The 13,576-nt window shown below is 36.2% G+C and overlaps 2 protein-coding genes across 3 annotated transcripts; both read left to right on the forward strand.

The window, feature by feature from the left end:
- The first annotated feature begins 6,088 nt into the window (after positions 1–6,088).
- Positions 6,089–8,633, forward strand: LOC109192438 (heat stress transcription factor A-4c-like). Of its 2 annotated transcripts, XM_019343092.1 has the most exons (4): positions 6,089–6,419; positions 6,634–6,756; positions 6,917–7,333; positions 7,428–8,633. In XM_019343092.1, exons 3-4 carry the CDS (start codon positions 7,118–7,120, stop codon positions 8,418–8,420), a joined length of 1,209 nt encoding a protein of 402 aa, XP_019198637.1. In that variant the 5' UTR covers positions 6,089–6,419; positions 6,634–6,756; positions 6,917–7,117; the 3' UTR covers positions 8,421–8,633. The 2 variants fall into 2 exon arrangements, with proteins under 2 accessions (XP_019198637.1, XP_019198635.1); XM_019343090.1 differs by having other exon boundaries at positions 6,089–6,530; positions 6,634–7,333.
- A 2,527-nt stretch (positions 8,634–11,160) lies between these two features.
- On the forward strand, positions 11,161–12,928 carry LOC109192531 (heat stress transcription factor A-9-like). Its single transcript, XM_019343215.1, has 2 exons — positions 11,161–11,834; positions 12,212–12,928. Exons 1-2 carry the CDS (start codon positions 11,565–11,567, stop codon positions 12,926–12,928), a joined length of 987 nt encoding a protein of 328 aa, XP_019198760.1. The 5' UTR covers positions 11,161–11,564.
- Positions 12,929–13,576: the final 648 nt, after the last annotated feature.

The raw sequence follows: 13,576 nt of genomic DNA on the forward strand, positions 1-13,576 counted from the left end.
CGCTGCCATTTCTACATCGGAGAAATACACTGGTAATGACACTTTACGTGTCGGTGACGGTATGAGTTTATCTATTAGTCATGTTAGCCATGCCTCTTTTAATACCCCTTCTAGATCATTTACATTGTCTGATATACTTCGCGTTCCACGTTTGTCTAATTCTTTATTATCTGTTCAGAAGTTTGCATCCGATAATAAAGTATTTTTTTGAGTTTCACCCCTCCTTTTTTGTTGTGAAGGATATCAATACCAAGGAAATACTTCTTCGAGGCAATAGTTCGGGGGGACTATACACACTTTCATTACCTAGTTCGTCTCCGTCAGCGTTTCTTTCCGCTCGTGCCTCGGCTTCCACTTGGCACAATCGTCTGGGTCATCCTCATAACCGTGTTCTTAGCCATATACTTCGTTCTTGTTTGGTTAGTGGGTCTCGTGATACTATTCGTTGTCATAATTCTTTATGCAATACGTGTCAATTAGGCAAATCTGCCCGTTTTCCCCTCCCTCGTGTTGCTTCCTCTAGTTCTCAAGTCCTAGATCTTATTTACACAGACATTTGGGATCCTGCGCCCACTTTATCTACTTCTGGCTTCCGTTATTTTGTGATATTTGTGGATGACTATTCTCGTTATACATGGTTCTTCCCTATGAAATTAAAGTCTGATCTTTATGTCATCTTTGATAAATTTCGTACTCTTGTTGAACGGTCCTTTAATTGCAAAATAAAGGCCATTCATTCTGATTTAGGTGCTGAGTACAAAAAGTTGCATTCTTCGTTTGTTCAATTAGGAATTCAACATAGACAATCCTGTGCCTATACACATGAACAGAATGGTCGTGTTGAACGAAAACATCGTCACATTGTTGAAACTGGTCTGACTCTTCTAGCTAATGCCTCTGTTCCTTTGAAATTTTGGGATTTTGCCTTTGAGACTATTGTATATTTAATTAACAGAATGCCGTCTTCTGTATTAAATAACTCCAGTCCTCATCTCCTGTTACATAAATCCCCTCCTTCGTATCTTTTTCTTCGAGTCTTTGGGTGTTTATGCTACCCTCATCTTCGACCATATAATCGTCATAAGATGTCATACAGGTCTTCTCCATGTATCTTCCTAGGTTATCCTGAGTCCTTTAGGGGGTACATATATAAGATTTACATATGCAGGCATGTCAGATTTGATGAAGAAGTTTTCCCCTTTGCTACTAAAACTTCTTTGCATGATCTATCTACTCTGTTTCCTGGACCTTGGGCAGAATCTGTTCTCAGTCATAGCACGCCTATTCCTGCCGTGTCCAATGATGAGCCGCCAGAACCGCCGCTACCAACTTCATTCGAACCAGTCGTGGATCCCGGACAGGCTGCCTCGTCGGGTGATCCGATAGAGCCCGTTGCTCGCTCTATGTCCACGTGGGCAGTCCACCAGGCCCAATGTCCATACTCACTCTATGGCCACTCGCAGCAACACAGATGCTCCTCTTTTTGCTCTAGCAGCTCAGGTGCATCCCACGGAACCCACATGTCACTCTCAAGCTGTCAAATATCCTAAGTAGCGTGAAGCCATGGACCAAGAATTCAATGCTCTCCTGCATAACCACACATGGTCTCTAGTTCCACCCACTGCAGGTATGAATATTATTGGCTGTAAGTGGGTGTTTCGTACGAAGAGAAAAGCTGATGGTACTATTGAAAGGCATAAAGCCAGACTAGTTGCGAAAGGTTTTAATCAGGTTCCAGGCCAGGACTTCTTTGACACATTTAGTCCAGTGGTAAAGCCTACGACTGTAAGACTCCTTCTATCTCTAGCTTTATCATCTGGGTGGTCTATCAAACAGCTAGATGTTCATAATGCTTTTCTGAATGGTAGTCTGGCTGAAACAGTTTATATGAAGCAACCCCCTGGTTATATTGATACTAACTTCCCGAATCACGTTTGTTTGTTAAAAGATCTCTGTATGGGTTAAAACAAGCTCCCAGAGCCTGGTTTAGTCGACTACATACGTTCTTACTATCAGTTGACTTTCAAGCATCCAAGACAGATGTCTCTCTGTTCTATTACTCTAAAAACTCTGCTTTGGTTTATCTATTGGTGTACGTGGATGACATTCTTGTAATGGGAAGTGATCAGGGTATTATGTCTCAGCTCTTGTCCAAACTGTCTGCTACATTCAAAATCCGAGATCTTGGTGAACCAAATTTCTTTTTGGGTATTGAAACAGTTAAGAGTGACAATGGGATTATTTTATCTCAACAACGGTATATGAATGATATTTTAAAACGGGCTGGGATGTCTGAATGCAAACCCATTTCTACACCTATCTCTATCTCGAAAATTGTCCCCTTCAATTCAGATCTATATGATGATCGCACACAGTACAGGAGTCTAGCTGGAGCACTGCAATATCTCATTGTCACACGTCCTGACCTATCCTTTGCAGTTAATCAGTTATGCCAACATATGCATGCTCCCACCATGTCACACTGGGAGCAGCTCAAACGGGTACTCAGGTATGTTAAGGGAACAGTTGATCATGGTTTGGCATACGACGATGCTCATCTAGAGACATTCATGCCTTCTCTGATTCTGATTGAGCTGGTTGTCCTGAGGATCGAAAATCCACGAGTGGTTTTGCTGTTTTCTTGGGGAGTAATCTTATATCCTAGATTTGCAAGAAATAGAGAACTGTTGCTAGGTTATCCACTGAGGCTGAATACAAAGCTCTTGCAGATGTTTGTGCTGAAGTTCTATGGATTATGTCATTACTGCATGAGATACAGATTCCGGGTATTTCCATTCCAAAATTATAGTGTGATAATCTAGGAGCTACATATATGAGTGCCAACCCAATCTTTCATGCGCGCACCAAGCATGTGGAGATTGATTATCATTTTGTTCGTGATCGAGTAGCTTCGGGCGATATTCAAGTCAACTTCATCTCCACAAAGAATCAACTTGCTGATATCTTCACCAAAGCTCTGCCTGGACCTAGATTTTCTTCCCTAAGGGACAAGCTACAGGTTACTAGTATACATTGTGCTTGAGGGGGAGTATTAGGACTCTATGTATTTGAGTCTGTTTAGAACTTCTTATCCTTGTCACACTGTGACTCTCTACTTCTTATCCTTATCACACTGTGACTTTCTATTGTATATATTCACATCATCTAATCTCATTGTAATCAAAATGATTCTTAATATTTTTTCTTAAAATGCTTTTCACCAAACAAGTCTAAAGTGTAATCTTCTCAAGATTGTAATTTTTAAAGATTATATTTAATTGTTACAAGAGAGAGAGTAAAAAGAAAAAAGTCGCATTCACACCGTCATCTTGTCATCTTATCATCTTGCACACCCAGATAGAATTTCCGGTTAGAGGACATCATCTCTACTCTGTCCACCAAAGCAATGACGTCACACAACCTTCACAATTCCTAAATATTACCAGCATTAAATATAACATACATATCTTTATGATGATGAGGAAATCGAGGACTTATTTATTTAATTTTTTTCTAAAATTACTCTACTTTTCATCAAGACTGTCGCACTAGTCTTTTTAATATTTTTCTTTTTGTAATTTACCTACTATTACAGATGAGAGAGGATTACATAATATACAATAGAGTTTTTTTGTATTTTTGGTCCCATGACTATAGTGACATTGTCAAGATTGATTCATGACTTTCAAGCCTTGTAATATCGGTCCACAACTATTATTTTTTTTGCAAAAATAGTCCTATCGACTAATTTTCCATTAATTTTTCACCGGAAAAAATAATTTCCCATTTCAAGCAGGGATAAAATAGACATTTACATCGCCCTTGCAATCTTAGACCGTTGTTGACCTCTTATTCTAATCAAAGTGTGAAGAGATGAACCCTAATCTGTTCTCATGTCAACAACCCATCTGCGAACCCTATTGAGTTTTTCGCACTGGAGTATCAAACCGCGAAATCCAATCGTATTCCAATAGGGTTTGCAAATGGGTTGATGAGATGAGAGCATATTAGGGTTCATATCTGGCAATTTTATTTTTTTATTTTTTTTTTCCTTTTTTTTTGCACTTCGGTGAGAATAAGAGGTCAACAGCGGTCCGAGATTGCAAGGGCAATGTAAACGCCTATTTTATCCCTGCTTGAAATGGGGAAATTTTTTTCCGGTGAAAAATTGACGGAAAATGCCCGGGATGGCCATTTTTTACAACAAAAATAATAGTCGTAGACCAATATTACAAGATTTGAAAGTCGCGGATCAATCTTGATAGTGTCATTATAGTCGTGGGACCAAATCTAAAAAACTCTATAATATATATTCTTAATTACTGCATATTTCTCTCATAATCCAAAAATTATTAACTTTTGTAGCTCATATATGCAAACATAATTATGGGATAGGTATTGGCAATGTTTTCAAAATCTACACATAAATCTCAAAGTAAGAGTGTATACAGAGAAAAGTGATTATGGTGGCAACTCAGATTATTATGTAAAAATCATTTCAAATTAACTATAATTAGAGCAATTTGTCAAATTACAACACTTTTTAAATAGAGAGTAAAAGATTTCGGACGTGTAATGTTAATGAAGCAGTCTAATTACTCTAATCTCAGTATAATTGGGAACTTTATGCTGTGTAATCGTGCCACCTTGCAAGGTAGACACGGTTTTATATTCATAGTTTTTATAGTGTAGATTCATAATTTTTATATTGTAGATTCATAATTTATATACTGTAAATTCATAAAATCTATACTTTAGATTCATAATTTTTAACCCGTAGATTCATAATTTAAATACAGTAAATTCATAATTTCTATACAATAGATTCATAGTTTCTATACTGCAGATTCATGATATATGTACTGTAGATTCATAATTTCTAAACTGTATAGTTATCAAATTATGAACATATAGTTCTGTGATTTGTGAAAACAGAGTTCAACAATTGGGAATATGAACATATAGCTCTATAATTATGAACATATATTTATAAAATTATGAACATATAGCTCTATAATTATGAATCTACAATATAGAAATTATGGATATAGAATCGTGCATATCTTGCAAGGTGAGCACGTTTCCAGTGCATAATTTGCCCTATAATTACTATACCTACTATACTCTAATATGTATGCACATTGTATAAAAAGGGTAGCAACAAAGGTTCAAATGGAGGTTTTTTTTTTTTTTTTTTTTTTTTTTAATCATGAATAATACACATTTAATTTCCGCATTAAAAAAAATAAGGAGTTAATACCCAAAATCGTCATCGACTATAGTAATTTTTCTTCATTTTGTCCTAAACGACTTTGGTGACCTAATATCGTCCCATATTTTTGTGTTTCGCTCAATTTAGTCATCCATTTGTTATTCCGTCAAATTTGTGTTAAATTAAGGGACAATTCAGTAATGTCAATATTGATCTCTCTTTACTTTCAACTTGTGAAGTGTGAAATTCCTCTTTCTTGTACGAATTACACGCAGAATTACTCCCGGACCTGCAAATCAAATTTTATATTCACAGTTTTAGGAGTAATTCTGGGAGTAATTCGTAAAAAAAAAAGGGATTTCGCAGTTCACATGTTTATGAGTAAGATGTCAATATTAAAATTACTGAATTGTCTATTTATTTAACACCAAATGGACAGAATAACAAATGAGGGACTAAATTGAGCAAAAACACAAAATTCTGAAACTAAATTGAGCGAAACATAAAAGTCTAGGACGATATTAAGTTACCAAAGTCATTTAGGACGAAATTGAGAAAAACTACTATAGTCGAGGACGATTTTGTGTATTAACTCAAAAAATAAGTACTGACACAAGTGACGATTCCCTTTGGAACAGCTTCTGTGCCTCCCGAAACGAACCGGATGGACCTGGACCGTTAAACGGACAGAGAAAGACCCCGACCACGATGTGTGGTTTACACCAAAAAAAAAAATGAATGAATTAATAATTAATAATTATAATAATAATAATATGTTTAATTACCGTATATTAAATGCTAGCGTCCAACGACGGCGTCGAAGTCAACGCTTGCTTTCTTCTTTAGAATTTCGTTTAAATGCCAATAATTCTTCTTCCCATCTGGGACCTGACAAGGATCTTTCTCGTTGATTTTGTAATTTCATTTATTTCCTAAATTTAAAAAAAGAAAAAAAAACGGATTTTTATTTGTTTTGCCGTAATACTTTTTCCTTAAAAGGGAAGAGAGAAATGAAAGTACGAAGTTGTTAAGGTTGCTGCTGATGCGATTATGACGGATGAATTCATCGTCCTTTTATAAAACCCTAGAAAAGCCCGCCGAAAATTGGTAGCCCAGACACAATTCCCTTGATCCGCGAGCTCACACAGATCCCAATAGCCTCCAAGCGACAGCGAGCTTGTGTTTTTGTTTTTGTTTCTTCTGTCAGGTAAATGATCGAACACCTGGATTGCTTATGTAAGTGTATACGTGGGGAGTGGATGCTTTTGCTTGAAGATAGGGGGAAAGGGTGACTATTTTAACGACTTTGATGTTATGGGTTTGAAAAAAATTGACTTTTCTCCGCCTTCTTGTTCTTCTTTGTTCCTTTTTGTTTTTTGGGTTTACATGTCTAATTATTGATTCTTGCGTTGTGTGAACAGAGGGGAGGATTCTGTGGCGTGTTTTCGCCATTTTGGGGCTGAAGGTGTGGAATGGCTTTGTGAGTTTTGGGAGATTTTTGAGGGTTTAGCTGATAAAGATTCGAACTTTATTGACTATGGGTGGTGAGTTTTTAATGTTTCTTGAATTTATTTGAAGGACCCTTGGAAGGATTATAAGGTGCAGCTTTCTTTAGGAGTGATTTCTGGGTTTTGCATTTTCTTGATCTTCTGGAATTCTTGGTCCATAATTTATTCTGACTCTGTGAATTTCCTATCCATAAAGTTCAAGAAGACAAGAAGATTGTCTTAGATTGTGGGACAAACAGAATCAGGAAGAGAATATATAGTTGAAGCCTGAAATTGCTCTGTTGAGAAATGGTTTGACAAGGGTCATTTTATTGTGTACATATGCTGGGAATCTGATACCAATTGAGGCTTTAATCTTTTGTTTGAGGGGATTTTATTCAACTGCTTTTGAGTGATCATGGATGAAGCTTCTTGTAACAACAATGCTTTACCTCCTTTCCTTGCCAAGACCTATGAAATGGTGGATGATCCCTCCACTAACTCTGTTGTTTCCTGGAGTCTCAACAACAAAAGCTTCATTGTTTGGAACCCACCAGAATTCTCTAGGGACCTCTTGCCAAGATACTTCAAGCACAACAACTTCTCCAGCTTTATCAGACAGCTGAATACTTATGTAAGTAGTAATCATTGTTTGTCTTAAATTCGTGATTTTGGCTCTGATGTGAAACTATACTTTTAATTTCTTGTTTCTGCTTTCTTTTTCGTAGGGATTTAGGAAAGTTGATCCTGAACAATGGGAGTTTGCGAACGAGGGCTTTGTTAGAGGTCAGCCACACCTAATGAAGAATATCCACAGACGCAAGCCGGTTCATAGTCATTCTACACAGAATCTTCATAGTTCTCCCTTGAATGAATCAGAAAGACAAGGGTACAAGGATGATATCGCAAAGTTGAAGGGCGATAAAGAATCGCTTCTATTGGAACTGCAAAGACATAAGCAGGAGCACCAGGGACTCGAGTTACAAATGCAAAGGTTAACGGAGTGTGTGCAGAATGTGGAACAGGGCCAAAGGAACATGCTGTCCTCCTTGGCTCGAACTTTGGATAAACCGGAGCTAGCATTAAGCCTCATGCCTCAAATGGGACTGCCCGATAGAAAGAGAAGGCTGCCTGGAAACAATTACCTTTATACTGAAACAGGCACGGAGGACAATCAAACGAGCACTTCTCAAATTTCGATGCCTGAAAATATGGTTTCAACTTCTCTTGTTACGTTCAACAAGGAGCTGTTAGATCAATTAGAGTCTTCTTTGATCTTCTGGGAGAATATGTTACAAGACGTTGGTCAAACGGTGGTCCACGAGAGTCCAGCGATCGAGTTGGATGAATCTACAAGTTGTGCAGATAGCCCTGCCATTTCGTACACACAACTAAACGATGAGGTTGAACCCAAGACATCTGGAATCGACATGAACATCGAGCCTAGTGCAAACCCTGTTTTGGAGGTTGCTCCACCGGAAGAGACAGGGGTTGCCTCTAATGTACCAACTGGAGTAAACGATTTATTCTGGGAACAGTTCCTTACTGAGAATCCCGGTTCAACAGATGCCCCAACAGACGTATTGTCAGAAAGGAAAAATCTTGATGGCAGAAAAAGCGAAAGCAAACCAGTCGACCAAGGGAAGTTTTGGTGGAGCGTTAAAAGTGTAAATAACCTTGCTGAACAGTTGGGACATCTTACTCCAGCAGAGAGAACCTAACTTGGTAGGTTATGTTATATTCTTTTAGTGAATATTATGTCATGTTTTACACCTTTCTGGCTTGTATACTAGAGAGAGATTGTTTCATCAGGGAATAGTATAGAGAACCATTTATGCTTGTCATCATGCTTATAGAGTTTATGAATCTTATAGAATGTCTTTACCACCATACTTATAGTTTATGTCCATGGATAATTGATTACCATTTCTTTTGCAATTTATCTTTGTCTGCCTATAGGTACAATATATTGTCGATGTCTATATGAGCTGCAAGCCTGATTTCTAATCCTCTTTGTGGATATAATCTTATAATGCAATTACATATCAGCATTGCGGTACACTCACTTGCTTAGAAAATATGTAAAAGTATAATCTGATGCAGGTAATTATTAGTAAATAGTAATGGACAGTGGAGTCTGAATTTCGAGCTATATATGCTTTGAGCTTCTCTCTGTATAAGGAGGATATGATTTTCTTATGTGCTTTGCAATTTCGTTCCTTTGATAGTGACACATTATTATGATTTGTTTAGCCTAGGATTTCTTGAAGAATTGCAAGAAATGAAGTGAACAGGTTGGAAATTTATGCCAATCAACTTTACTTTTCTTCGAAATTTATTGAAAGCACGAGAATTTTCTCATTATGAAATGAAGGGCTAGACATCCTTTCTCAATCTGAACTCAATTATATGTATATTACGTTATCTTTACAAAGTCGTTGCTAACTTGCTATTGATGGTGAATTAATGGTTAGATATGCTTTTGGCGTCCATGTCATGTGCATTTATTTCCAAGAATGCTTCACATATTATATGTTTAGCTGGTATTTGTCATGATATATATGGACTTTATTTTAGAACTTTAATTTGTCCTGTCTTTAACATTCAACTTGTCATCATGGTGTTTTGAAGTTTTGAACATTCCCGTTTTCCAGAATGCTGAACTTTCTCTCCTCTAACTTACGAGGGGGGCCGGAACAAAATATATAGAAATAAAAAGAATGAGAAAACCACATAGCAGGACTGGAGTCTTCTTCACTCATCCCATTTTTTCTTGTTTTTCTTTGAAATAATTGCAACTTGCTTTTCTTTTGGTTGAAATTGCTTTCCTTCTTCTGTGGGTTGTCAAAGCAAGGTGTGGGCAAAGATTTAGACACCCGGCCTAGACTCTTGGAGATCTTGGAAGTCTCCTTAATTGGAGTGTCAGCAACATTATCATCATTTGAATTTTCTTCCATTTCTGGATTGAGTTCAACAATATGCTAGGAAAGGAAGGGGGGATCTTTCGTTTTTATTTATTGTTTTTGGAGGCGATAGATGGCTTCATATTTGTTTCTATTGGAGTCGAAAAGTCGAGAGCAAGTAGTTCTATGTGAGTTGTGACAGCATAGCTAAAATTACTATGTTTTTTCAGTACTTTGCCTCATTTTAAGGATTGTGTTCTCTTGATCTGACAAGACCATCCATGTTGTATGAACAATTAATAAGTGTAGCAGTTATGAATGATTAGGACATATTTTTAGTTGTTCTGTGGTGCAGATGGGTTCTAGTTAGCTTTGAGGTTATGTGAGGGAGAGGAAGACAATTCTGCAGAGGGAGTGTTGATTGAGGATTCAAATAAGCTTTGGGGTTTCATTTGTAAGCCCATCTGGTTATCGTGTGACTCAAGAGTCTGTGGACCTTGGTCCTAAACGGCGTAATTTTGAATTTTAATTTTGATGGCGATTGTTTGTCGTTCAATTTAAATTACAGGTTTTTTTTTTTTTTTTTTTTTTTTTTTTTTTTTTTTTTACACTGTAAATCATGTGAATGTGTCTTGTGTTATACGTTTCTGTGTCTCATGTTATGCAATTCTATACCTTAAGCGTATGGATTCTATACTTGAAATAAAGTAAATATAACATGCACTTTTGTGTTTTGTGTTATGCGTTTTTGTGTCTTGTGTTATGCAATTCTGTACCTTAATAATATTGATTCTGTACCTGAACTAATGTAAATATAAAATATATGTATGTGTCTTGTGTTATGCGTTTTTGTGTTCATGTTATGTAATTTTGTACCTTAAGCGTATGGATTCTGTACTTGAAATAGATTAGTAGTTGTGTAACACACAACATATTGTATCTTATTTTACGAATTTATGTCTTATAGGACATATTGGGGGGTGTTTGGTAAATGACTGTTAGCTGATTGAGTTACTAGGTTTGACTAATTGATAGCATTAGCTAATTGTAGAAAAATGTTTGGTAAATTAGCTGTTAGTTGTTAGCTGATTACATACAAAATGACTTTTTCAAAAGCTGATAAATTTTAGCATTTTGGAGCAATAAGTTTACAAGAAAGCTAATTAATCTAACACTCATATTCATTGTTTAACAAAGTCAAACAGCTAATACTGATCAAATAAATCAAAATTGGCTGATAGGTTAATTATTTTACCAAATAGGGTCATTATTTACATAAATCAGATTTAAAAATAATTAAATATATAACATGTGTATGTGTCTTGTGTTGTGAGTTTTTGTGTTTCGTGTTATGAAATTTTGTACCATTAAGAGTATTGATTTTGTACCTAGAATAAATTAAAATTGGTATTAAAATATGAAAAACAGAAAACTACAGAATCTGTTACAGCTTAAATATCAAAACGTCGTCGTTTTGATACAGGGTCAGTAATGCTATGTGGACCATGGTGCATATTGTATTCATTATTCACCATGACTATTGGAAAGTCCATAACAATTGGAAATGAAGTTTACTTTCTTGTTTTATTCATCATTCATTACTTTTTAGATAAAAACTCACCACAGATCTATGAAATATTTTACAAAATCCATCCAGGCATCCACCAATTAAGTTCAATTATAGCCATATGAATTCAGGAATGCACCAAGTTCCTTGTGTACCAAACAAGAATAACAAAAAAGGGCAAGAATGTTACTATACTAATCACATTTCCAAGCCCCCTTTTGATGCCCAGAAGTACAATCCAGGCATAAACCCACAACCATTAATTGGAAGGCTACGATCCATCCAAGGCAGAACTGTACATAATCCTCCTGACTTTCATGCACAATTAGTGCTGTGAGCTTGTTCTAGCTTTTAATTTCTTGCATATATAATTGGAAAGAAAGTTACAGAAGAAAATGGAGCTTGCCAGAATGCAAGGTGAAATTGATAGTCCGGGATGTGGAGACAATAATAATGCAAATCCAGTTGGTTTATTCGCTACCCCTCGTTTCTTGTTGAAGATATTTGACATGGTGGAAGATCCAAACACGGATTCACTCGTATCCTGGAGTTCAAACGGGGCGAGTTTTGTCATCTGGGATCATAACCGCTTCGCTGCAGAGCTTCTTCCCGAGTACTTCAAGCACAGCAATCTGGCAAGCTTCATCTATCAGCTCAACAACTATGTAAGTGCATTATATTATGGCCCTGTTTGGTAAATGGCTGTTAGCTGATTGTGTTAATTAGCGGGTATAACTAGTTGATAACATAGTTGTTTGGTATAGTTTCTTTTATGAAAAAGCTAATTGAAAAAGTTGCTTGGAGTAGCTTTTTAAATTTTAGCATTTTGGAGTTGCAAAAAGCTAATTAACCAAACACTTATATTGATATTTTAACTAAATCAAACAATTAATAGTGGTCAAATAAGCCAAAATTGACCTATAGGCCAATTTTTTACCAAACAGGGTATATATATTCATGTAGGAATGGATTTCAATTGAATTGAAGTTGATATCAGTTAGTTTTTGAGATTGTGTTTTGTGTGTGTTGATGAACATGGCAGGGGTTTCGAAAAGTTAACTCCGAGAGGCATGAATACGAGAATCAATGGTTTAGACCGGGGAAAAAGGACTGGTTGAGAAGCATCAGAAGTCGAGTTCAGAAATCGAAAATGTTGCAGAAGAAGAATGGATCATCATTTACAGCACCTGTGGTTACTGAAGATTTGGATGTGATGATGAAGAAATTGAAGGCTGAACAGATAGCTTTGAGGGCAGAGATTCAGAAGCTGAAAGAACAGCAAGAAAACATGGAAAAAGAGCTTGCCAGACCTCAAGAAATGGAGAACAGTGACTATGGAGATGATGATGAGGAAAAAAGGGTCATCTCAAGTTTCTCCCTGGAATTCCTCCAGCTGGTGAAGCGAAAAGCGGGCACCGATAATGAAGGAGGGCGTAAGAAGAAGAAAGGCGATGATGATGAAGAAGCAGTGGTAATCAAACCAGATTTGCAGTGTTTAGATGAGGCGAAAAAGGAGGAGGAGAATGCAAGAAGGAATGCAGAGAATTCTGCATTTTGGAAGAAGATATTTGAGGATGATTCTGATGCAGAGAATGGAGTGGAGGAGGTGCAGCCCTTGAAAGACCGTAAGATCATGGTGGAACTTGATGATATGATGGCATCCAAGATTGCCATGGAAGAAGGGCTAAGTTTGATTTCCAAGGTTGCTAGTTTAGGAGAGGAGGATCATGATGAGGCTCATTTTCAGCTTTGGACATAGAATCAATGGTATATTTATCTCTTCTTTATTACTTGTAGGGATTTTATATTGGTGTCAATAATACCCGGATAATTGGATAAAGTACTGGATCCATCCTGGTGCATTTAATCCATCAAAACAGTCAAACAACGGTCAACAACCAATATGTTATAAGGAAAATGATAATTTATGCCTATCAGGTATAGACCAATTATAAATGTCACTTCTATACTAAATTTGAAGTGATATAAATGTTGTCCATAAATTGTCAATGTGGTTATATATTGTCTATTATTTTAGTCGTTTAATTGTTAAGGTGCATGGTCATATATTGTCTCTATATACGGTAATTTATGCCTCTCAGAAAGAGTAAAATATGACAACATTAAGACAGTTCAATCACAATATTTATATCACTTAGAATTGAAAGGTGACATTTATAATTGACATAAATTATAATATATTATATATGATTGTACTTAATAATAGTATTATATTGTATATTGACACCATTGGAAATTCATAATTAATATAAATGTAGTTTTCTATTGCATAAGATCAAATGGTCTGCATTTATTACATAATACCATTGGCACACAATTTTAATGTAGTTTAATGCATTTACCTAGAATATAATAGTTCTAATATTTTGTCAAATTTGAGCTGTAG

This window comes from Ipomoea nil, unplaced genomic scaffold (genome assembly GCF_001879475.1).
Source record: "Ipomoea nil cultivar Tokyo-kokei standard unplaced genomic scaffold, Asagao_1.1 scaffold0211, whole genome shotgun sequence".
Classification (NCBI taxonomy): Eukaryota; Viridiplantae; Streptophyta; class Magnoliopsida; order Solanales; family Convolvulaceae; genus Ipomoea; species Ipomoea nil.

Coding starts and splice junctions, on each gene's coding strand:
- LOC109192531 (XM_019343215.1), top strand. CDS start 11,565: ATGGAGCTTGCCAGAATGCAAGGTGAAATTGATAGTCCGGGATGTGGA. Junction 11,835..12,211: donor TCTATCAGCTCAACAACTAT/GTAAGTGCATTA, acceptor TGAACATGGCAG/GGGTTTCGAAAAGTTAACTC.
- LOC109192438 (XM_019343090.1), top strand. CDS start 7,118: ATGGATGAAGCTTCTTGTAACAACAATGCTTTACCTCCTTTCCTTGCC. Junction 7,334..7,427: donor TCAGACAGCTGAATACTTAT/GTAAGTAGTAAT, acceptor TCTTTTTCGTAG/GGATTTAGGAAAGTTGATCC.